The 24,237-nt window shown below is 39.5% G+C and overlaps 1 protein-coding gene across 4 annotated transcripts in view; it reads left to right on the top strand.

Moving 5' to 3' along the window:
* dlgap4a (discs, large (Drosophila) homolog-associated protein 4a) overlaps positions 1 to 24,237 on the top strand; it is a 98,701-nt gene that overhangs the window by 59,369 nt on the left and 15,095 nt on the right. For 2 of the 4 annotated variants that reach the window (XM_025901626.1, XM_005448613.4), the window contains exons 2-6: positions 14,285 to 15,562; positions 15,851 to 16,086; positions 16,458 to 16,535; positions 17,084 to 17,231; positions 18,671 to 18,917. In XM_025901626.1, the coding sequence (XP_025757411.1) occupies positions 14,354 to 15,562; positions 15,851 to 16,086; positions 16,458 to 16,535; positions 17,084 to 17,231; positions 18,671 to 18,917 (1,918 nt within the window). In that variant the 5' untranslated portion in view covers positions 14,285 to 14,353. The remainder of the gene's footprint in view (positions 1 to 14,284; positions 15,563 to 15,850; positions 16,087 to 16,457; positions 16,536 to 17,083; positions 17,232 to 18,670; positions 18,918 to 24,237) is intronic. The other 2 variants (XM_025901627.1, XM_025901628.1) reach the window with 2 other exon arrangements.

The raw sequence follows: 24,237 nt of genomic DNA, 5'->3' as shown, positions 1-24,237 counted from the left end.
AACAAGTGTGATAACCTCTAAAAGGCAGTTTGCTGTTCTGGAGCATTCAGATATGTGTTAACATATTGCCAAAGGTGAAAGACATCAGCAATGATCTTAAGGGAGTAATTGTGGCTGCTCATCAATTGGGGAATCGTCATTTTCATATTATGTATTGACAATGATTATTCACAAGTGGAGAAACATTTAAGACAGTTTTCAATCTTCCAAGAAATTCATAACAGTAAAATTTGAAGAAAAAAAAAAGGGCAAATGTGGCTCATTGCCTATTCTCTCTAAAAAGATTGTGGCAGCACAACAGATTTTGTCATTTTAGCCCGAAAATTTCATCCCAACTACAGTCCTGGTCAAAAGTTTAAGACCACGTGAAAAATGGCAAAAAATCATACTTTGCATTGCTGGATCTTAACAAGGTTCCAAGTAGAGCTTCAACTTGCAACAAGAAAAAATGGGAGTGAGACAAAACATTTTTTGAAGATGCAATTTATTGAAAACAACACCTAAACTGAAACAGGCTGTTTTAAAGCCATTTTTCAAGTGGTTTTAAACTTTTGATCAGGGCTATATCAAGCACGGTGGTGAAGCAGTAATGTTTTTGGCTTTTTTTGCAGACACTGGACCTGGGCACACAAGCTGTTGATCATCATTTTGTATACCAAAGTATTCTTGAGTCAAATATGAGGCTATGTGTCTGACAGCTAAAGTTTGACCAAAATTAGGTCATTAAACAGAACAACGATTATAAACACAGCAGCAAATCTACATCAAAATGACTGAAAAAGAAAAGAAAGAAGGTGTGACAAACTCCAGACCTCAACCTGACATTGTGGCAGGGTCACTGATCTACAGTCATTGGGCAGGACCTTAAGAGTCATGTACATAAACAAATGCCTGAAATGAACTGAAGCAACATTTTAGAGTAGAGTGGGACAAAAGACTGATAAAGTCATACAGAAAATGTATAGCAGGAGTGATATGCAGGGACAATACAGCCACAAATTATGCATAGGGAGGTCAGGCAGATTGATGGTTGACATTTAACAGTAGAGACTGCCGTTAGTTCCAAATTTCAAACTGATACTCATCATTTATTTGAACCTTTAATGCATGTTTGATAGTATAAATGTGACAAGAAATGTCCTATTTCAACAAAAAACAAAACAGTTGTTTACTTATCAAATTGTTTTGGTTGGTTTTAGTTCAGGTTTGTGAAAGTTAAAAATTCAGAATTTATTATTAGGTGCTGTTTTTGTCGTCCAGTTAAAAATATGTATCATTGCTACCTTCAAATGTTACAATAGAAGAAAGTATTTTCACTGTCAGTCAGATTTAATTTGTCTGACCATTTGTAAAAGATAAGTGAAAGGCTTTTATTCTTTTATGGCTTTATTCACTTCTATTCTGTTCTTAATGCTTTAATTATGGACGGCGTTTTCTTTCATAATGAAACAGCTCTTCCTTTCATCATCGCGGACGTTAAATATGTAGATGTACTGTACTATAATCTCACTGGGTTGCCAGCACATCATGAGCTGTGTGCGTACAGTATACATGTCTGGGAATGAAGATGAGCCAAGCTGGTGAGTGACATGGTTTCATTTACATTTGCAGGCTTGTTTTTCGGCTGTGCTGTGTCTATCAACTTGAATCTACAATTCTGCAGGAAAAACACAGCTCTGAATACATTTATATGTAAAACTAAATAAATAAATAAATGGCTGTGTAACATAAATTTAAGTTCTTGCTGCTAGAAACTTGAAGTATAGCTTCTAAATCCACAGAATGATGTTCTATTTTCACTTTGCCCGCTCCGTAAGCTTAGCCACTCATCTCCCGTCCAAGATGACAGCGTAGTCAAGGGTAAATTAGTCTGACACTGCATTGGCTAAATGCTGCCCATCATTTCCCATCTTCGTTGATCCACATTTACTCAGCTTCGTGTCCCTTGGTGTCAAGCACGCATGGGATCACAGACCAGCTGGAGAGCACTGAGTGATGAGCTTTTGTCAACTGTGAGATGGCAGCAGAGGATATGGGAGTACAACCAGCGCTCTCCCAAGATGGAACTACAGTGCGTCATCTGTGAGACATACCCACACTGGCAGGGCAGAGTGTTCAGTCTACCTCCAGTTCATCATCATTGCTCCGACTGCCTGCTGATGGGTGTCCACAGGGCAGGCTTTATGATATCCGAGAATCTGTTCTGATGGGATCAGACAAATTCCAGGTCATGCTTTGTGCCACAATATTCCTCCAGCTACATGTACTGGTAGCTTCAGAGTGTGTGATATGCTAGAAGGGCTAGAAGCAGTGTTACCAGATTTGACTGATAAAAAGTATCCCCCACCCATGTACCATAAAAATAGCCAAGGTATGAATTTTTATTTATTAATTTTTTTATTTTATTTATTTCTTGTCCCATCCTGTTGTGTCAACTGTTAAGTTCATTCATCTGTCTGCATTTTCCCATTTAGTTATGCCCCCCCCCCCACATCCTGCTTTATTTTGGTAGTTACTTGTCTCTAATGTTGTGCATTTGGTTTTACTTCCCCTTGTCTCATCATTTCATTAGTTTCAGCTGTCTCTTGTTACCCAGGTGTTTCTACTTCCCTCATTAGCTCATCTGCAAATATGTAGGCTCAGTTTGCCTGTGTTGTCTTGTTGTGTCGTTCTGTGTTCCTCCTTTATTAGTCCCAGTTAGTTTCCTTTGTTTATTTCTGGAATTCTGAGTATTCTTTGGATTTTGGACTTTGCTTTGCTTCTGATTTTATCAGCCTCAATGAACGCTTTCCTTTATTCTGCCAAGTTTGCCTCACAGGTCTTACGCTGCCATACTCTCCCACCCTCATGACAGTTTTACTGGTAGAATTTATGCAAACTAATGAATGTGATGAATGATAGAAAACCTAAAATATACAAAGTTAGAGCCAGTTTTTTTAAAAAGATTTTGCCTCTGTACACCACTACAGTGGGTTTTGAATTAGTCAAGATATAACTTTCAGCTTTATTTCAAAGCACTTAACAAAATTTTGCACTGTTTAGAAATCATTGTAATTTTTATATATACATATTTACATACAGATATGTTAAGTCAAACAGTTCGGATGAAAATCACTCAGTCTGGCAACTTTATTCAGGAGTCCCCTTCATCTCTAAACAAAAGACTAGGGCCTGGAGGTCAGCCAGGGATTACATACTATGTTAAGGTAGCCAGCAAACAGAAGCTGTCTGGCATACTTGTCTCATTGTCAGCTATGACTTTGAATTTAGTCTAGTACATTGAAAGACAGATACATAAAATAGCTGCATTACAGCCTTGGCCCTGGCCTTAGCCCACTTTTACCCTCACCACCCAACAATTTAACAAGTAATATTTTTCATCCACGTTTATCAAATATCAATCTGGTACAGAAGACAAAAGTGTGTATCCCTACAAGTACAGGCAAGTGACCTTGGTCATTGATGCTGCCTCTCAGCCTCTGCTAAGCTGGCCCTGTGACCAATGATTCTCTGTCTGAATTGCTGTAGTCCTAAGGGTCTTCTGTTTTCTCTCACAGCTGATAAAAAGACAGCCTTTTTCATCCACCCACTATTGGCAGGGGCTGAGTTTGTATGGTGCTCAGGAAATGTTCTAATGAGATTTGCAGTATTTTAGCCATGCTAGCACCAGAGGCTCTGAAAGCTTTTGTCTTGCCCTGTGCCCACCTGCAGCTCAGCATTGAGCTGCTCCCCGAGGAGAGCGTCTCTGGTCAGCTTGGTGTGGTCTTCATAGAGGTTGTTTGTTTGTTTTTTTTTATCCCAACTTAGTCTGGCCCCTCATGCAGTCTCAGTTAACCTTGGGGTCACACTGGCATTCAAACCCCCTCTATCACGATGAAGTGGCAAACTAGAGGTCTGTCCTTCAGCACCACCCCCGAGGTACAAAAGTAAATACCTGAGGTGGTTCTAGCACCTGACTGGGACGCCTCCTCCTAAGTGAGGTTTTGCTGAATTACAGATTACTGCTCTGGGATGCTTCTGAATACCTCCGCAAGAGCTAGAGGAGGTCTGCGTATCTCCCCTTAGACTGCTGCCCCCATGAAATGGACCTGGAAGAAAATCAGTTAAATGAACATTTTTTTTAACCACGGAAAATAAATCCAGCATTTAATCTTTTGCTTTCTTTTTAAATCAATGAAAAGGTTTATCCCGCACTAGATGGATTACCAATAAATTTGGTGATAGTGATATCTTAGCTTATCATTTTTCTATTAGTACAATAATTTATTTTGTGGGAGGGTGGTTCTTTAGCTGGAGTAGTCTAATACTGGCTCCTGACAATTAGACAAGTTAGGATATGCCATATTTCAATTTTCATTGAGGTTTCCACATTTAAAAAGGACGTTCTAACTTTATTCTAAAATGCCAGTCCAGGGTAATATCAGTAAAATCTCTTACCATAAACAAACTGTTGTACCAATAGTTTTAAATGAGATTCTTCTGATCCAATTGCTCTCGTTGCTGGCTGTACAGCTTTGATGTTCACTGTAATTATACCACTTTTCAGCACTTTATTTAAAAAAAAAATCTTTGCATATTAAATATGACCTTGGCGTAATCCTCACAACAGCTTCTGCTCTTGTTTAAGTGTGTCTCTTAATGAACAGATATGCTGCTCCTCAGGCCTGACTGCTGCAGCTGAACTGCTCTCTCTGGTCATGTGCCGTACACACTGAAACCTAAATCCTGATACTCTTGGATGCTCTAATCCCTCCACACTACGGAAACCAAAACAGAATATTAATTTCAACTTGTTTTTAGCACATTACCCAATTTGAGCAGTTAGGAAATGTTCAGCAGGCCTAAGCTTGCCTCCCATATGATTTACATTGGACTATTGTTGGAAATCTTTTTAATAAGACACCCCAGGCTGCAATAAGATATAGCTGAAGTTATGGTAATGCAACTGCAAACCCCCAATGCAATGTTTTGCCTTTTGCAGTTGAATAATTACACACTGGGTTTCATTACTATTATTATTATTATTTAGGCTCAAATGCCCACAGTGGTACCAGGTTAACCTATTTTAAATAATCCCTCGGTACTCCATGAAGAACTGCGTAGGCACAAAGAGGATCTTTATTTTACTGGACATGAAATCCGATGATTTAAGGTCACCGTCCTTCTTTAAATTGAAGAAAATCCAGTCCTGCTCTAGAGGTCAGCTAGTATTGAAAAGATAATCACTCAGAGTTCACAATCAAATGGATAGATTTAATCCAGCCTGCTCAGAATTAAACCCAATAGTTAGAAAATGGGTTAGAAATCAAACCAGCTAGTCAGACAGACTTATACCGAGAGTGAGACCAGAGAGCAGATTTAAACATTTGAGTTTAATACTCAAACAAAGCTCAAACGGACCCATTGTGTTTCCTGTGACATAGTACTATGTGTTCTGCCTTTTCAGTTTTCAAAGTAAAGAATTTCCTCTCTAAGCCCTGCCCCCCAGGACTATTAAAGCTTTGACAGCATTTTAAACTAGCGCTGGCGGAGCATTCGCCATGCTGGCTACTAACCAATAGCATGTAATAATTCCCCAGAGCCCAAGTTCTATTCTGAATTTATGGATAGTGTGTTTTAACAATGTAGACATTGGGCTGTGCATGCGTAGCATGCATGACACAACAGCACATGACTGCAGAGGTTAATGCGTGCAGCATTGGGTCCTTTATGTCTTGTTTCGCCTGAGTCCATTGTAATGTCTAAGTCTGTTTGACAGGGAGGAAAGTTCACAGCTCTCCTACAGCTTAGGCTTGCTCTTTTTCATGAAAAGAACAAAAATATTTTTTTTTTTCAAACCCAGAATTTGACTTTTGCTCTTATTCGTATCATCACAAGCACAGTTCAACCTTACCAGCAAGTGCTGTTAGAGATTTGCACATCATTGTATAGCTTGCCTCTTTTTTAAATGAGCACCATAAATGTTATTCTGTCCGGCACTATGACGTTCAGTCTTGCAGAATCACTGAAGTGAATCTTTGTGGCGAGGCAGTGCTGAAGTGCTGGCACAAGACGTTACCAAATGAAAACATGCAGAAGGGAACCAGAAGTAGTACAATGAGGATGGTAAATGGCTCAAGGGAAATGGCAACGTCTCACTCTAATTACACTTCAGTGTGTGCAGTGGTGAACGAGGGAGAGCAGCGCTTTGGGATCATTTTAATGGGCAAAGCACTGATGAGAATCCCATGAACAGCAAATGCTTCGAGCTCTGAATTTTTCAGTAGGCTTCATGTTTTGAGTGCAGCGGCCTTGGTGTTCAGCAATGTGAAAGGAAGATTCTTTCTGATTTTGGAAGGCGTGCATGCATGCCATCCACATTGTCAGTCACTGAATGAGATAAGCAGGTGCTTTGGAAAACCTCTACCTTCTGTAAATACGCAGGGGGTGCAGTACCAAAGCTGTCAGCTGTCTCTCTCAGAGTCTTACCACACTGTAAATGACATACTCAGTGCATGGCAAGTCCTAAAGTAATAATCTGATCTTCAGGTTGCACCTGTTATGACTTCATTTTTGGCAGTCGTTATTAAAAATGCCCAGTGTCAACCATAAAGTTGTATTATGATTGCATTTTATCATCACATTAAGTACAATTTTCCTGAGTGTAGCTGATTCTTTCAGCAACCTCTGCCTTCTCCTGTAATGTGATTGACCAACACTTGGCAGTTAAATCCCTTCCAGACAAAAATGCCTCTGTGTTGCAGCCCCTCAGGTTATAAACGATGTTTGACATTAATGTGTTTTTGGCTATATACAGCTACACTGTCAGAATGGCTCTCTTATATCTGCATTATGTTACAGAACATTATATTGATAATCTCAGAAAGAAACGAAAAGGTATAACGAAACAGGAAGTGTTCTAGCTGTGTTACTATGTTAAAGGACTAGTTTGACAATATGAGTAATACTATTTTTTAAACATAAATAAAAGCTGTTTGTGTCATGCAAGAAGCAAAAGATTTCAATGCTTTTTTGTTGTGAGTGTAGTTACCATGAACACATTGACATATAAATGGGTGCATTTGTCGAACATACAGTAGAGATTCCAGAAATTAAATGACTCTAACCATGAAATAGTTGAAAACCTCATAAAAAGATCAACTGTCACTTTTAAACTTGAGTTGTTTTGTACAAATTTAAACCCGTGAGATATTGTTCTGGTTTTTGGTGAATTTCTGTGTATTGGTGAAGCAATGTAGAGAGTCGAAACATCACACTGTACCGATGACAGTGATTGATGGTGTTGGCAGTTTGACAAATAGGTTTGGGGAAATGTGTTAATGAGAGGGAAAAATTGAAATCTTCAAAAATTCCTCTCAGTTGCATGTATAATGTACATCATGTGTAAAAGAATTGTGATAAATGTTTAAGGTTTTTGTTCTCATTAGTCCTGTTATCCTCAGTTCTTGCTTTCCCAGGGCAGTAGAGAATAACAGTTGCTTTATCCACAGGAAGCACCAAATGACATAACTTAGCGACTGCAACAAGCTATTAGTAGATTCTCACTAGACAGTGGGGATAGCGGATGGTGTTGGCCCATCTTAAGTGTTATTACTGTTAACATGGACTTTGTACTTGTGGAAATGTGGAGGGAGACAGGCACATTTTCACTGGTTATCAGGATTTTATTGAATTTCCATGCTTTTGTGAAGTTGGGTTTACAAAATATAGAAGCAGGAAGTGTAAAAAAAAGAAAGAAAATAAAGAGAATACTTTTTGTTCATGCATTTTTATTATTCATCATGTTCTATTGTCAGTGATTTAGGTGGACTATAGTATACATGTACAGAAAACACAGGTTTTATGTAGATGCGGGGTTGTCAGCACCTGACTGCTTAGCATCACATCCCAGTGATTTACTAATTATTCTACGTGTGTGCTTAATTGCTTTCCCGCCGTATAAGTACCTATCCTGTTTTATTGATATAGACATGAAATTATTGAGTATTTTAAGGTTTTTATTTTATTTCTACTGAATATAGCATCTGCAAAATATTACCAAAGAAGAAAAAAAAAACTTCAGCCCATACATTTTATATATATATATATATATATATATATATATATATATATTAAATAACTGAAGTTGTTTCCTTTTGTTTGAGCAGGAGTTCCCTAATGATCAAAAACATCTCTAATTTAGTGGTAGAGAAATCTGATGCATAATCTAAAGGATCCTAAAATTAATTTTTTCTCCACTGTGATTTATTTTTCTCTTGATAAGCTGCTCTGAAAATAACATTAATGCAAGGTATTTGGGAAGTCACTGACGTCTTCCAACAATGAGCGTTTATTCTGTTTGCAAAGCTGCAGCCTTGATAATATTTGAGCTTGTTTATTGTTTGTCATCTGGCTTTGAAATTTCCAACACAATAGCATGCTAAAGCAATGTTGTATCAGGGCCAACTCAAAAAAATCGCATATACGCGCGTGCACACAGCATACAGTAACAGCCAGTATAATAGGAATACTTTAATAAATCAGCCGGAGAGGAGCCCTGACTGATTAAAATTTCACTTAAGGATGGGAATCTGTTTCTATATAGGACATCTGAACCCTGGATCTTCCAACGGTGCAGAGTTAACTGTTTGTCACTGTTTCTTTGAGTACAATTTAAAATATAATGGGTTATATTAATGTTTCTATCTAAATCTTTTGAACCACTTTTCAATATATCTCCAAGTACAACAGTTCAGACAATCAACACTTGTGTGGGGGGCTATCTATAATATTTAGCATGATGAGAGAATGGAGCCACTGACAGTGTTACTGCATTCAAACTGAACTTACTCGATGACTCAAGTGGCTTCTTGAGTCTGTAGCTTTATTTTTTTAACTCGAACAGAGAGCTAACTTGAAATGAAACTCCTTTAGTGAATTTAAAGCAGCTGTAATCAGTATGTGCTGAGTCTAATGATTATGTATACTGTGAATGGAGCAGCTTAAGCCACACAGAGCTATAACCTGAGTCTGCAGCTCCCCCCGGATCACTCCCACTGCTCATAAACAACTCACTATACATACCTGCTGAGCACCAAACAGAAACAGTTACCAACCAGCTGCTATCATAACTGTGCATTTAGCAGCTATTTACCTCAAGAGTTAGTTGAGATAAAATTGTTCTTTAAGAAGAGCGAATATTGCTCTTAAATTTGTCAGGTGGCCAGCGGCACAGCGCCAAATGAAGGATAATGTTGCTCTGTACTGTGTCTGCAGGCTGTATAAACAGGAAACTGTTTGCTAACAAGTTCAACATATCAGCTTAAAAGGTGATAATATGTCAATGTCGTGTTTACAGATTGCTCTTGCAGCACCCGAGTGGCCAAAAATAAAACGGAATTGTTGTCTGCAAATTCAGCAAGCAGGGAAATCTAGTTTATCATAATAGGAGTTTAAGTGTGTTTTCAGCACTGTGCATGAATACTAAACCAATTTTATTTCCCAGTATGAAGCCAGCTTTAGCGCTCATTATGAACTCTCAATGTTACACGTTGTAGAGCTTGAAACATCCCAGTGCTTTTTAAAGTCTCTCCAGTTTAGCTCTTTTAACCTTTTCAGCAGCATATTGCAGTCTGGGGAGAATAAGTGGTGATTCTTGGGTCTGCTTTAGCTGATAAAAAAGACGATAGGTTTTTGGCTGTGTGATTTGTCACAGGGAGAATGGGGTTTCAGACGGCAGAAGAAAAATATGAGCAAAGTGTATTCTTTTTACCTGAGTTCAGCACAGTGGTGCACTGCTTAGCATTGTTGTTGACAACAAGAAGCCTCTGGGTAGAACCTCCTGGTCAGTTAGTGTCTTCATGTGTAGAGTTTGCATGTGGTCTCTGTACCTGGGTGGTTTCTGTCTTGGTGCTACGGTTTTCTCCCATAATCCAAAGACATTGTGTTATCTTAATTAGGGATTCTGCGTTGACTTTAGGTGTGATGTATTTGCCCCGCTACATGTGGGGCAGCTGGGATGGGCTTCAGCTACCTTGCAACCCCGATCTGGATGGAAGGAAATGGAGTGGACATATTATATTTCAAATGAGCAGTCGGTTAATTGTTAACTGAATTAATTATTATGCATTTTTGTCTTTGCCAGAGTATTGCATTGAACTTGCCAATGATTGACTAATCATTGAAGACTCCCTAAAATATATTTGTTCTAGGAAAATACATAAATAAATTATTAATTGTAAACTTTCAAGCTCCAGATGTTGTGATCATTTGCTGGCCTTTTTGTTCTGTTTGTGTGATAATACATATAATAGTTAGGTCTTTACATATTGGTATGCTAACATAAGCAATTGACATTTTTAACCATTTTCCTTACATAACTGAATATTTATTCTGTCCACACAATGTAAGGAAATTAGCTATTTTATTTCAGTTTCAGTGTACTGATTTGTTTTATCTTGATTTTTTTCTCTGTTTTGAGAAGTAGCCTAAGGTAAATAATATTACTGTAAACACCCGCCCATTCTTTTTCTTAAATGCTTATCTAGTTCAGCGTTGAGGGTGGGCTCGAGTGTATCTCAGCTGTAATAGCACAAGAAGCTGGGTACTGCCTGAGCTGGTTTCAGACATGCTTTTTACATCAAAAGGAGCAAATTAAGCCTGAGAATCTGAATTTAAAACCAAATTTAATTTCTTGTTATATTCTAGTAAAGAAATTGCAATATATCTGCTCAACAGCTCTAATGTGATTTTCCTCAAAAGCTATTTACACATAATTATAAATGTTCATTTTTTAGCAAACATATATCCAGTGTATAAATCACTAGGGACAGCTTTTATTTTATTAAGCATATTGTTTGTTTTAGTTTTACATTAAATCCATACATTTATCAAGTCACTTTATTTGCTTTTGAGCAAGATTCTTTAATAATATTCTGTGTTTTCATTCAACACACTTTTTCTTTTCTTCTTTGGGATTTATTTTTAATTTCTCCCAGCTATTTGGGGTTAGTTGGACCTGATAAGTATAAAAACTGAATGTCATCTTTGAAAGGGAAGTAATTGTTTTTTAAAGAAAAGCATGTCCTCATATGGGTACAACGAGTTTATTTCACAGTGTAATACAATAAAGTTTAACAAAGTATGCCAAAATGTAATGTAATATGAGGACCTGGGGTTTCAGGAAGATAACATGCACGACTTACAGGTGTTTTTTCAAATACAGAAATACCGTACTATACTGTCTCTCAACAATTGGAGATTATGTATCGGAATTTCAGGAGCAGGAACACGCCTCCAAACACGCTCCTTCCGGCTGTCATCTATATAGGTTCCCCCAGTTCTGCAAGTTGATCATTCTCGTTTACGTGCCCCACCCTCCCTCCCTCCTTGTTCTCCATTCTTCAACTTCTTCACTTCTATTTAGTACATGGGGATCTGCCAGGCCCGAGAGCCATCGCCAGTCTTCTTCGAGGCCTTCCCCAAACCGCAGCTCAATTCATGTCAAAGCATTCACTTTTACCTACTAAAACGCTTTCAAACCTAAAATGAGGACATGGGCCCAGCTAGTGAATTCTAACTCTCTTATATTCTGACAATTAAAGCCAATTATCATTTACAACACATTCTGTGTGTCACATCTCTTTTCGTATTATATATAATGATGGTTGTGGCCTTCCATAGTTCACTTCCAAAACCCTTATGGGACCAGGATACTCAAAGAGCTGTAAGATCACCTGCCACACCACCTAAGCAGACTACAGCTGTAGCTAGTATAACACTGACAGGTCACACCTTAGATACTGAATGACAACACAGTACCTGGAACTGCTAGTTAAGGACATTTCCGTCACCCAGTGAATGAAAAAATTCTCTGCTCAGCCAGTCACTGCTACACCCGTGTTGTGTGTGAGCATGTGAAACAGGGTCTTAAATGTGCCATCTTCATTGCAGTCTAAGGATTCATTCACCTTGTAATTATGCAGTAGCCTTCTGGCCACCATCTCACAGACAGACAGACAGATACACTGAACCTGCGACAGAGTTACATGAACTGTGAACAGTATTTCTTTCTCATCTTTCCCCTGTGATGCTCAACACTTGACAGGGTTTCGTTGGTGCAGTGGATGGGTAGGTGGGCGATTTAGCACGTTTCTGTGTGTGTCGGTGTGCCAGCATGTGTAGGTGTGTGTCAGTTTGTCAGCAGTGGCACCTACAGGACGCGAACACGTGGGGCTACAGTCAGCTCGGGCGGATGAATTACAGCAGCCTGCGCCGTTGTAAAACGCTGGTGTATTTGTCAGCACACTGCTGCGCCCGTCCAGGAACACTGACTCAGATAAGTGGCTGCTCCCTCACTGTAAATTGTGTATGGGAGGTCGGAGAGATGTAAGAAGTGACAAACCAACACAGCAAAATGAAAATGTGTGCAGTTAACATTCTGCATTCAGCTCCCAGGCAAGATTTCATGCTTGCTGTGGGAGAGGGCTCTTACCATTGACTGATCGGTGAGTCACTCCACTCTGATACAGACAGCATCTGTTGGAGCGAATTTAATGCAACATGGATTTCTGCTTTGTGAATTATGAGTTTTCATAACCTTGATGCAATATTACTGTCTTTTCATAGTGAGCTTTGAGGATGAATAAACCTGTGATAGAAGACACACGTGACAGTCGCACTCAAATATCTCTCTTTCCTTGATTTGCTCTCTATTGTGTGTCTGTTTTTCTGCTTATGGTCATCCTGCTGATGTGTTGCCGAGGCACTTTATGACAGAGATACATCTTATGCAATAGATGATGAAGTGCTGTGTTAAAATTATCGTTGTTGCACTGGAAACTGTGGTGTTTATTATTGACGAGGAGGCTGCATTAGATTTAGTGTTACCCCAAAAAGGCAGTGAAAAAGCAGCCATTAGCTACACATCAGAGCTGTCATCCCCTGTCAGTTTGCTGGTTATAGCTGTGACATGGGCATTAGAGTGAAGTTTTATTTCAGATTGCTCTCTGTTTTTATTGCCGCTTGTACCCAATATAGTTTCCTCTGAAGTGCAACTGCAAAATATTTGCTTTGTCTCAAAATTCTTCTTTTAGTGAGCTTTAGGGAAGATTTATTGTTCCCTTTAGTTAGAAAAGAAAGAATCACAATTCCTAGTACAGTAAGTAGATTTGAGAGGATGGCAAAGGACCAAAAATGATTTGTGGAAATGAGGGTTTATTTCCTGCTTTGGAGACAAATGGTGCTTCTTAAATATAAAGCTCATTTACATGTATGAGTCACAAAATCGTTCTCCTATGCATTGTCAGTGTAGTATCTCCAGGTTGTACATCACAATGATGTCTTATATTGGGGCCTTGGCTGTCTAGTTTCCTGCTTTGGTGAAACAATTCATACAGTAAGCTGAATAGCTTCTTCTATTCCCTGTGAATAATATGTGATTTACTGTCTTTTGTTTTTTCAATCTTGTGGCTCGATTGCGCTTATGTATTCAGCGGCAGAATAATAGAGACAGTGATTGAAGGAAAACTGCTTATAAAGTGTTCAGAGCGTTTAAATGGCAATAAATTTTCTATCGCATAGTAGGATTGTTTTAATATTTCATACACACATACTTCGTTAAAGCTTGATATATTCAATTTGAAGTGTACTTTAAGAGCCAAATACAAAATGTGTGTGTAAATTTCCCCTCAAGCAACACACTGTTATGTAGGCACGTGCTACTGGTGCTCCACCTAGTGGTGTGTTTTTTTTAATCAACTTACAGTATGCGGGAACTTACAGTGCTGTAGAGGACAGTAGATCTCCTTTCCACATTATTTTCATTGTTGTGTTTCTTCTGTGAAATACACCACGCATTTTTTTTCAGTTACTCCTCTGATAATCCAAGGACACAGAGGGATTAACACTTCTAAATGTGCTCCAACTCTAATTTGGTCATTAGCTTTAAATATGGGAATTTAGAGTTACTTCTATGCTTTTATGAAGCTTAAAATTGTTCACAAATGGCTTGGTGGACTGTCAGCAATCCCTAGAATGGGACAAACACCTGTACATTTAAAAATGAAAATGAAACATTACTTTTAGAAAGGGCAGCTAAAAAAGGGGGGAAAAAAGAAAAAAAGAAAAGCTAGTCAATCAATGGAAATAACAAAAATATGGCACAAATGTGCCCTGAAGTCTTTACATTTTTGTATTTGCTCTTTTCATTAACAGACTGCATGTACTGAGTATCAGCAGCAGAGACTTGAATTTCCATTGTTTAATCAGATGTTTTCTCTGTGTCTTTCATTTTTCTGCATTGCAGAATGGGCCCAGCAGGTCAGTAGACCCGCGCTAATTGGAGACATGTTTTAAGGACAATACCTCAGCCACCATGAAAGGGTTAGGAGCCAACCGCAGTCGTCACCTTTCTGACTCGTGTGAACCAGCGGGCTGTTCCCAGAAGCCTTTGTGTCCTTTGACCTCTGACCCTCACAGCTCCTTTCTGTTGAGCCCTACTATAAACCACTATGGCACTCTGGACCCCCATCTCCACCAGTGCCCTCCCACCAGCCCCACCACCTTGACTCCTGACTGCTTGCTGCCTTTCAGCCAGATGTCCAACAGCAGCACTTTCCCTCGTCTGCATTTTACCTCTCAGACTGACCAGGTTGACTGCTCCCAGGCCTGTATGGCTACTGGTGGTGGAGTTGGGCAGGGCAGCAGGGCAGGGACACTATCCACATCCTTGTCTATGGGTATGGGCTTGGGTCTGGGCCTGACTGGTGCCCCTATGATCACCAGTGGATCGGCCACTATCTCGTCTGCAGCAGCAGCAAAGATGAACCGGTTACCTTCCAGCCTACTGGATCAGCTAGAGAGGCACCTGCCCCTACAGCGTGATGGCTTCAGTACACTGCAGTTCCACAGAGGCCGTATGTCAAAGCAACGCAGTGAGAGTCCAGGACGCATACGCCACCTGATGCATTCTGTGCAGAAGCTGTTTGCCAAGTCTCAGTCCTTGGAAAACTCTGCAATCAAGGGTAGCTTAAATGGGCGCTCTGCAGGAGGAATGACTGGGTCTACAGGAAGTGGTGAGGATAGTGGTAGACCAACCCGCAGGAGCAAAAGTAAAGACAGGGCTAAGACTGAAGGGCAAAAGCAGAGACCTAGACCTAGTACACTAGGCCTCTGGGGCTCAGATGATGCCCTGGACACTGACACTACCAAAGCTGGCACTATAGCTGTAGGTTACCGCAACCCACTGAGCATGATGACTCTTGGCAGAGCGGTGTCAGACAGCCAGGCCCCTCCAAGACATATTCCACAGGGCTATAACACAATTTCTGCACATACTCTCAAGACCTCCAAAAGCAGCAGTGACCTCAAGTTTCTGGCATGCCCAGCAACACAAGTAGGATCCAAGGAAGAGGAAGGAAGAACTAGGGGAAGCAAGGACGATACACTGGTGAAAAGGGGCTCTTGGTCCACTCTCACACTTACCCAGGCTAGGCAGGTGTTGCAGAAGGGCTCTGCTACAGTCAACAGGACCCTGCTTAAATCAAAGTCATGCCACCAAGACTTGGCACAACAGTTCCTTCAGGTAGGAGGGCTCGTGAGTATTCATCTCCATCATCATTTTTTGGAAGTTTGCATGGATCTGTTTATCATTTCTCTGTGTATGTCTTGTTTTTTAATGTTTGAGCACCGGGAATCTTTATTGTCACATTTGCAGAGTTTCTCACAAGTCGTGACAATCATATCACCTTTTTTAAGCCATTGCTGCACATCCTCACAATCATATTGTGAAAAACTAGGAAATGCACGCGGGGATACTGTATTATTCTGTATTTGAAAGTTTTTTAACAAAGCATTCGTTTGCATAATCCAGGTCCCCCTGGGCGACTGGGCAGGAACTTTGGGTCATGGAAGGACCAAAGGAACTGAGATCCCTTGTCGAAGGATGCGCAGTGGCAGTTATGTCAAAGCTATGGGAGACTTAGAGGACAGTGATGACTCAGAGGGAAGCCCCAAACCTTCGCCCAAATCTGCAGCTCGCCGCCTGAGCTACATGAAAGCCACCCAGCAGTCACTGAGTGAGCAGCAGCCGCCACCGACGCCACGCAAGTGAGTCCTACAGTGTAGTGAGTCAAAATATGACCTTGTTTATCACGCTCATTGTTTTGCCACTGTTGATTTTGTGCCCTTTTACATTACATCCATTAAAATATAAACAGGCACTGAAGGGGTATTTGCTATAGGGGTATTTTTCTCATGCCTCCAAAGGTAGTCAGCAGGTGGCAGCATCCTGTCATGAATAAATGTCAGTATGTGCAGAAGTACTTGGTCAAAACAAGCTCATAGAAGATATACATTGGAGATAAACATGCAGTCTAATGAAAGGGGACAAGAAACTATATACATTCCATTTTTATGTGCTGCAAAAGCAGTAGGTGAACTTTTTGCCATGTGTTTTACCTCTACATCCAAACGGACAGGCCTCGTTGCTACGCTCTCATGCGGGAGGATTATCTGTGGTCTCCTCTACAAAGTGCGTGCTCTATGCAGCATCTGAGGTCAGTGTAACCTAGAGGCAGGCAGTGTGGCCCTACCCACCCTAAGTGATCCTACCACTGTTTTCCACCACTTTTTTTGCCTAACCCTGCCAGTAATTTTCCTCTCCACCCACAGTTCCATCTTTCACCTTGCAGGTACCCTGAGTGGCGTGTTAGTACTTTTACCCACTTTCTCAAGCCCTGATTTCACTTTCCATGAAAATCACTCCAGCACACCCTGTTGCTTATTGCACACACATTTTCACTAACACCAGGCGCCAACTTGGCAAGGCAGAACAGAGGAATTTTTTTTTTTTAAATAAACTGAAATGCAAATCTCTCAAATTCTATTGAGCAGTTTTGCTCTTGTATCGTTATTTCCTCTGTACTGCTATTTAAGCACTAGCACACATCACTATCCACACATCTCAGTCGTTTTTAATTTGAAAAAACCCAGGGGAACATTTCTCTGGTTTAGGTTACTCCTGGATATCATCAATTAAACACAGCCCCTTACTTATTCCAGGCTCTGACTTCTGAGAGGCTGATTATTACGTTCACTTCCACAGCACCCTGCCGTCCCTGAAAGAGCTGTCCACTAATCGGAGCCTTGATAACTTAGACTGCCTGGTGAGTCCTTTAGAGGCCCCTCCACGCCACAGGAACAATGATTTCAGCCAATGCTCTGGTACACTGGGCAGAGGCTCGGGCACTCAGGTATGTCTATGATCTCTTTATTATTTATTGTTGTTATTATTGACAAAGATAATTTTAATTAGTCTGTTTGAATTGGGTGTTTTATTAATAAGTTCCCACAGGGAAGTAGTTTTTGCTGTTTTATTTAAGTAAGCAGTGTACAAAATAATCGAAAGCGCTGCATCACAAACTGCAAAAAACCCAACAATCGTCTTTTGAAAACAGTTAAAATATGAATTTAATGAAGGAAAGATTTAAAGCTGGATTAATTGAAGCAATATTTAAAGTATAAATACCTTCTAAAATTTCTAAAATTGCATAATTTTGATTGACTTCAAGAACCCACCCTACTTCCAAGAAAAGAGAACGTATAACGTGTATATAAAATAGACTGCCACAACCTTTACATTTTGAAGCTACTGTGAGAGAATATTTAAATGAATGTCTATAAGACTGCAGAGATGGTTTATGAATAAACCAGTCGGGAATAAACTTGACGAATCAAAATGATGCCTCAGAGTGTTTGCAGAATGTCAGAGTGGAAGATATGACTCAGTAAAAACCTGAGGGAGCTTGTTGTACATCTTCATCAGCAGGATTGGAGGTAAAAATACCTTTCATAGAGAAGGAATGGCATCACTATCTTTGGAAATGTTTAATATTAATGATAGAGACTCGATTTAGGCCAGAGGTAAAGTCAGTCGGACCTAAAGGATTTCTTGGTACTCATGCACAGCTTTTGGAATGAGCAGGCCTAATTTTTCTTGTTTATATGCCACCCACAACACAACACTTTCGTGTTTGGTCCTGAAATGCCAGATATAAAAATAACTGCTGATGCTTGTTTCTGCTTCTTTTTATGTCGCTTGATCAAACATTTCAGTTGCTGCCGGATGTCGATGCTTTTTCCCATCGTGCAGTGACAACACAAATCCATGCAACAGTGAAAGCTATTTTAGGCAACTCAGACAATGCATTGTGATTTACTTTTATACTGACCCTGAGGCAAGCACAAAACGATTAACCTGGTTCTAGGTTTTAGGTGTGTTCAATTTTTATACCACTGAATGCAGATGTTAAAAATGCCATCGCTCTTTAAAGTATCCTACAGCTTTATTACTTAGTATAGACTTTTAGACTGCTGCCCACACACTTCAAATTTCCACATATTTATTTCCAACCCCATCACTCATCTCACAACCCCACGGATTTGTTTTGTTAGTCTTTGGATGACACCCAAGCCCTAGTTTGAAAACCACTGCATAAAATACTTGAATGTATAAAGCAGTTTTAGGAAACTCTCGCACAACCACAGGGACATTTTTACCGCATCTCTTTTGGCTTCATTTGCTGTTGATGCTTTGGTTTTACTTTAGTAAGATTTTTATATCTGAGCAGTTTTTCCATCATAAGCATAGGTCTGTTTAATGCATGTTTATCAGTCTGCCCTCTGCCCTTAGCGTGTGAGTCTGCACACGTTCTTTCAGGTATGCGGGCAGGGCTGTGGGCACTCTGTACCGTACTGTGAGGGGGAATCGCAGGCTGTGGAGGCTCTGGATCTGCCTGCGCCTACGTGCTTCCGGTCGCGCAGCCATAGCTACCTGCGGGCCATCCAAGCAGGCTGCTCCCAGGATGAAGATACAGCTTCTGTGGATTCAGAGTCACCACCACCCACCACTCCAGGCTATAGCTACAGCTCCAACACCAGTGAGTACCCGAGAGAAGAAGGTGGTCTTAGTGATTGCAATAAGATTACAAAGTTTTGAAATTACCTTCGAGACATTCAATGCATTTTGACTTGATTTATATAGCACCAATTCACAAAAACAGTGGCCTAAAGGTGCTTTACACTATAAGGAAAAGACCCTACAATATTAGAGAAAAAACCTCAACAATCAGACGATCTCCTGTGAGCAAGCAAACCAGCCTAAAGGAGGGGCAGCCATCTAGGGTCACTGGCTTGGGAGATGAGAAGAGAGAAGGAGCATAGAGAAGAAGAAAGTCAAACTATGGGAGAGAGGACAAAGGTAAATGTATCAGGAGTAAAAAAGAGGAGTGTAGAAGAAAGTGCATCATGGCAAGTATGAGCCTAAAGCAAGCATGGTTCAGGGTCAGATGATTTCTGCTGTATTTACTCCGCTTCATAATAGCAAAAATGAGTATTGTCTGGAAAATTGCCCCTTAAAGGAAGAGGCCACTTTCCTGAAATCCAACTTGTTTAAACTATACTGTTTTTGAAAAGTACACCGAGTAACAGTTTTACTGTATATATTTAGTGTATGCAAAAGACACCATATGCGCTGCTATTATAATAGTCTTGACAGTATTGTACACCTTAACTATTATAGGTACAATTCAAATAAATAGTAGGTTACTTTCCATTGTTAAAAATGTAAAGTAAAAAGGTAGCAGATGCACAGAACTTTTGGGGGGAAAAAATCAACTAATCCCAGCCATTTTGTAAAATTTATAATAAATTTTTGTGTGTATGTGTTACCTTTTTACCTATGGGGTTTAAGTGTTAAACTTAAATGACTGTGGTTTAGAAATACAGGAGGCAGATCCTTTTTAAAGATCTATGTAGAGTATTCCTCTTGTTTTATTGCAATAGATAAACACATATCTACCAGATTACAGGCTTTTGTTATTAAGGTGCTCATGCTTTAACAATAAGAGTTTGCAGCATATTCAGTCTGCAGCTGGATATTGCATCTTCTTTATCGCTGAGAAAATGGATGGAAGAAGTACAACACCTTTCACATAATCATTATTAGATGGAAAACTAAACTCAAGAACATTTTGCTTGGCACATTTTTTCTGTATCTTTTTTCATTTATGTGTAACGTTATTGTTATGTTTTCAGGGAAAAGTGCGCAATAATGACTCCTCCAGGCTGACAGGGTGAAGGTTAGAGATGCTGTTTTAGAGAGATAGAGAGATTTGCAGATAAGAAAAGAAAACATTATATATTTTTTTCGCCTACAATTCAGTTCAAGCATTGTTGCAGTAAAGAAGAGAAAATCTGAACACTTCTTAAAAACATCTACTGTGTCTACAGTGAATTCAAGCAGTAAATCAAGCTTCACTTCTGTTTTTATGGTGCATGTGTGTATATATTTGTGTATTATTATTATTATTGAACAAACTGCCCTGTAGCTTAAAAGTGTCAGAGTTGTGATGTGTGGTTAGTATTTTTCTTCTAAAGAGTTCTATATGACTTTGATGTTAAATCATAAATTCATACTTATGAGTATTTTAAAAATCAAAATTATAGTCTGAGGTACTTTTAGAGGTACTTTTAGCTATTCACCACAAAGATGGGTCTGCATGTTTGATTTGGCACAGTTTTACACCCTCCCTGATGCCACCCTCCGATTTATCTGGGCCAGCATGAGGGACACACAAGCCTCTGATCTCCTGAGGCTGGTTTTATTTCCCTTTTCGGTCTCAAGACAGGGATGTTTCACATGTAAGGCAAATTTGTTAACAACTACAACATAGAGGTAGGTGGATTTTTCTTAGGTCAATAGTGAATCAAAGTTTTAGGGACTAAAATTTCTGATTATTAATTTTTATCTGATTTGATTTTTGCTTCTGTACATATGCGAATGGGAAAAAGCTGGACTCTATATGGACTTATTGTATTTTTAAAAAAAAATTAACAAGTTAAGAGCAGAACTTGACTCTGTATCACCTCTGCTCAGCTGTCTACTCTGCTTCATGTACTGCAGAGAGATCTAATCTTAAATAATGAAGATCTTGAATAATGAAGCTGGAGCTATTCTGATGAACAAACTATGTGACATTTTTTTTCTAAATGACCACAAACATCTTTTTTTCTTCTTTATGTTCTGTAAAGAAAAAGTTTTCATCTCAGTAGTGTCAGGAAAAAGTATTTGCCCCATTTCTGATTTCTTATTTTTTATATACTTGTTCCACTGGAAGTTTCCAATCATCAAGCAAAATGTAATATTAGACAAAGATAACCTGAGAAAATACAAAATGCAATATTTAAATTACGATTTCATTTGTTAAGGCAAAAGAGCTATCCAAACCTACCTGGTCCTATGTGAAAAAGTTATTGCCCCTCTTGTTAAGTCATTAATTAACTGTGATTAACCACATTTTTTTTGAGCTAACATCAATTTCATTAGCTATACCCAGGCCTGATTACTGGCAGACCTGTTGAACCAAGACGCCACTTATATAAAACCTGTATGACAAAGTGAAGTAGCTTATAAGACCTTAAAAACTACACACCATTCCACAGTTATTATTATTACAGTCTAAAGAAACTCAGGAACAGATGAGAAACAAAGTCATTGACATCTCTCAGACTAGAAAGGATTACAATGTTATTGCCATTTCTAAGGGTTTGGGACTCCAGTCAAACACAGTGAGAGCCATCATCCACAATCGGAGCAAGCTTGGAATAATGGTGAACCTTCCCAGGAGTGGCCAGCCTACCAAAATTACTCCAAGAGCACATCGGCGACTCATCCAGGCCACAAAAGAACCCAGAACATCATCTAAGGAACTGCAGGCCTCACTTTTCCCAGTTAAGTTCAGAGTTCATGATTCAACAATAAGAAAGAGACTGGGCAAAAATGGTATCCATCAGAGAGCTACAAAAAACCCACAGCTGACCCCAAAGAACACAAAGGCTCTTTCTCTCATTTGCCAAGAAAAAGACATCTTGATCATCCCCAAGATTTTTGGGAAAATATTCTGTGGAGTTTTGAGACAAAAGTTGAATTTGTTGGAAGGTTTGTTTCCTGATACATCTGGGGTAAAACTAACACAGTATCAGTACATAAAAAGAACATCATACCAACAGTCAAACATGGTAGTGGCAGTGTAATGGTCTGGGGCTGCTTTGCTGCTTTAGAGTGAAATCATTCATTCTGATCACTACCAGAAGATGCTGAAAGAGAACCAACACAAAAAAGAAGAAAACAAGTCTGAAAAGAAAAGTGGGCCAAAATTCTTCCACAGCAATGTGAAAGACTCATTGTTAGTCACTGCAAACGCTTGACTGCTGCCAAAGGTGGCACAACCAGTTATACAGTTTATTGGGTCACCTTTTTCATGAAAGGTCGGGTAAGTTTGGATAACTCTTTTCCCTTAATAAATGTAAAAACTGTATTTTATGATTGCTTGTGTTATCTTTGTCTAATATCGGTTTGTCTGATGATCTGAAACATAAAATTGTGACAATCATACAAAAAATAAGAACTCAGGAAGTGGGTCAAATACTTTTTACCTGTGTAGCGATACAATATTTATCTGTGAAAGATGAATATAAGCTGATAATGTTGGTTGAGCTCTACATGCCACCCAGCAATTTAGAAATGTTTTCTGTCTAGGGTGTCTATTTGATATGCCTCAATTCACATGTCTCATTGCTTCATGTGCCTAATTCTATTAAAATCTTATATATGAAAACCCTATATTTATATTGTACTCGTGCCTCAAAGACTAATTTTTCTGGTTTCTTGCAGTTTTTTTAAAATTAAAATCACAGCATTATAGCATGATAGTAATAGGAGAATAAGGCTATATAATAATATGTTTTTGCACATTATATCTCAAATTTACAAAACATATTATTCCGTGTGATTTTGTACCGGGTAAGGAACTTTTTTAGCTTTTAATTAAAACTGTATTGGTTACAATAATATATATATATATATACATATACATATACATATACATATATATATATATATATATATATATATATATATATTAGGGGGACACACAGGAGGAAATAGCTCAGTTCACTCCTTTGTTGGGGTAACAATAGATCACCACATGCTGGATATGTGCTTATTTTTTTTATGTCTAGACTTAAGTCCGTTCCCGCGGCGCCGCAGACGAACTGAAGCGCACCTACCGTGAACACATTCATAAACAACGTAATACCCAGACATAAACCAATCACCTTCGTGTTCGATTAGTTCGAGGTCCGGCTCTGTCCAATCGTTTAGAGAAATCGGTTACGGAGAAAACGTGGACTCCAATCCTCGTCGTCAAGGGCGTGTACTACAAATCTTTTCTTCACAGTGTTCGTTGTGTGTCTCCCAGGCACTACACCCGTGTCCATCTCGTCCGCCGTTCATGAATGAACAGAAAATAAGGATTTCTCCGAGTCCACCACTAACAGTAAGGTCTTTGTCACCTTTTTCCCGGTTGAGCGTTACGGTTCTGACAGTCAGCTGCTGTTTGCTACGCTAGCAACAGCAAGCTAACGTAAGCTAATGGTGTGGTAGGTTAACTAGCTAGCTAACGTGGATGAAGAAAGAGGATGAAACCCTAATACAAGCTGTTTGAGCGAGGCAAGGAGCAGCAATGTTGGCTGCCTGTTTTTAGAGTGAAAAGCCATCTCTTTGTTGCCCCGCTGATATCAACTATACAGCGCCTCCGGGTAGCATTACACAACGTTAAATACCCTGTGTGATAGCACGCCGCGGCAAGCCTTGGACTGACTAGCAGCAAAGGCTAACGGTAGCCGAGCCGTCACCAGCCCGTTAGGGACATCCCGGCGCGGGCTTAGTTTGGCTAACCAGCCCGTTTATTAGCTAACAGTGGCTAGTGGGTTGTGTGGGTGAGCGATCTTATATTTCCAAATAAGTTTTTATTAGAGACGGTTGTAAGTCGTAATCCACTGTCACAGATCGTTAATTAAAACGATAAAGAAGCTCAGCGGTTCAGTGTGCTTTAAATTGAGCTCATTGGGTATTTAATTTATCTCCCCGGTGGTCTTTTGGATTAACATTAGCTGTTAGATGAGGTAACGGCTCTCCCTTATCCCGGGCATGTGACAGTGATGTGTGTCCAGAGGCACGAAGAAAGCTATGATTCACGTTTATCTGAACCCACTTGTACAATCATATTAGTCTACTTTAAAATGTTTCCCCATAGGTCAGAAAGTGAGTGCTGTACTAAAGCTCAAAGTGTTGTTTTGTTGACAGAAACTAGGTAATTTTTAAGTCGACTCCACTTGTAATGGTACCGGTATATTTAT

Source organism: Oreochromis niloticus, linkage group LG20, assembly GCF_001858045.2.
Source record: "Oreochromis niloticus isolate F11D_XX linkage group LG20, O_niloticus_UMD_NMBU, whole genome shotgun sequence".
Lineage (NCBI taxonomy): Eukaryota > Metazoa > Chordata > Actinopteri > Cichliformes > Cichlidae > Oreochromis > Oreochromis niloticus.
The sequence above is the reverse complement of the archived record's forward strand: the minus strand, read 5'-3'. Positions and strand labels throughout refer to the sequence as shown.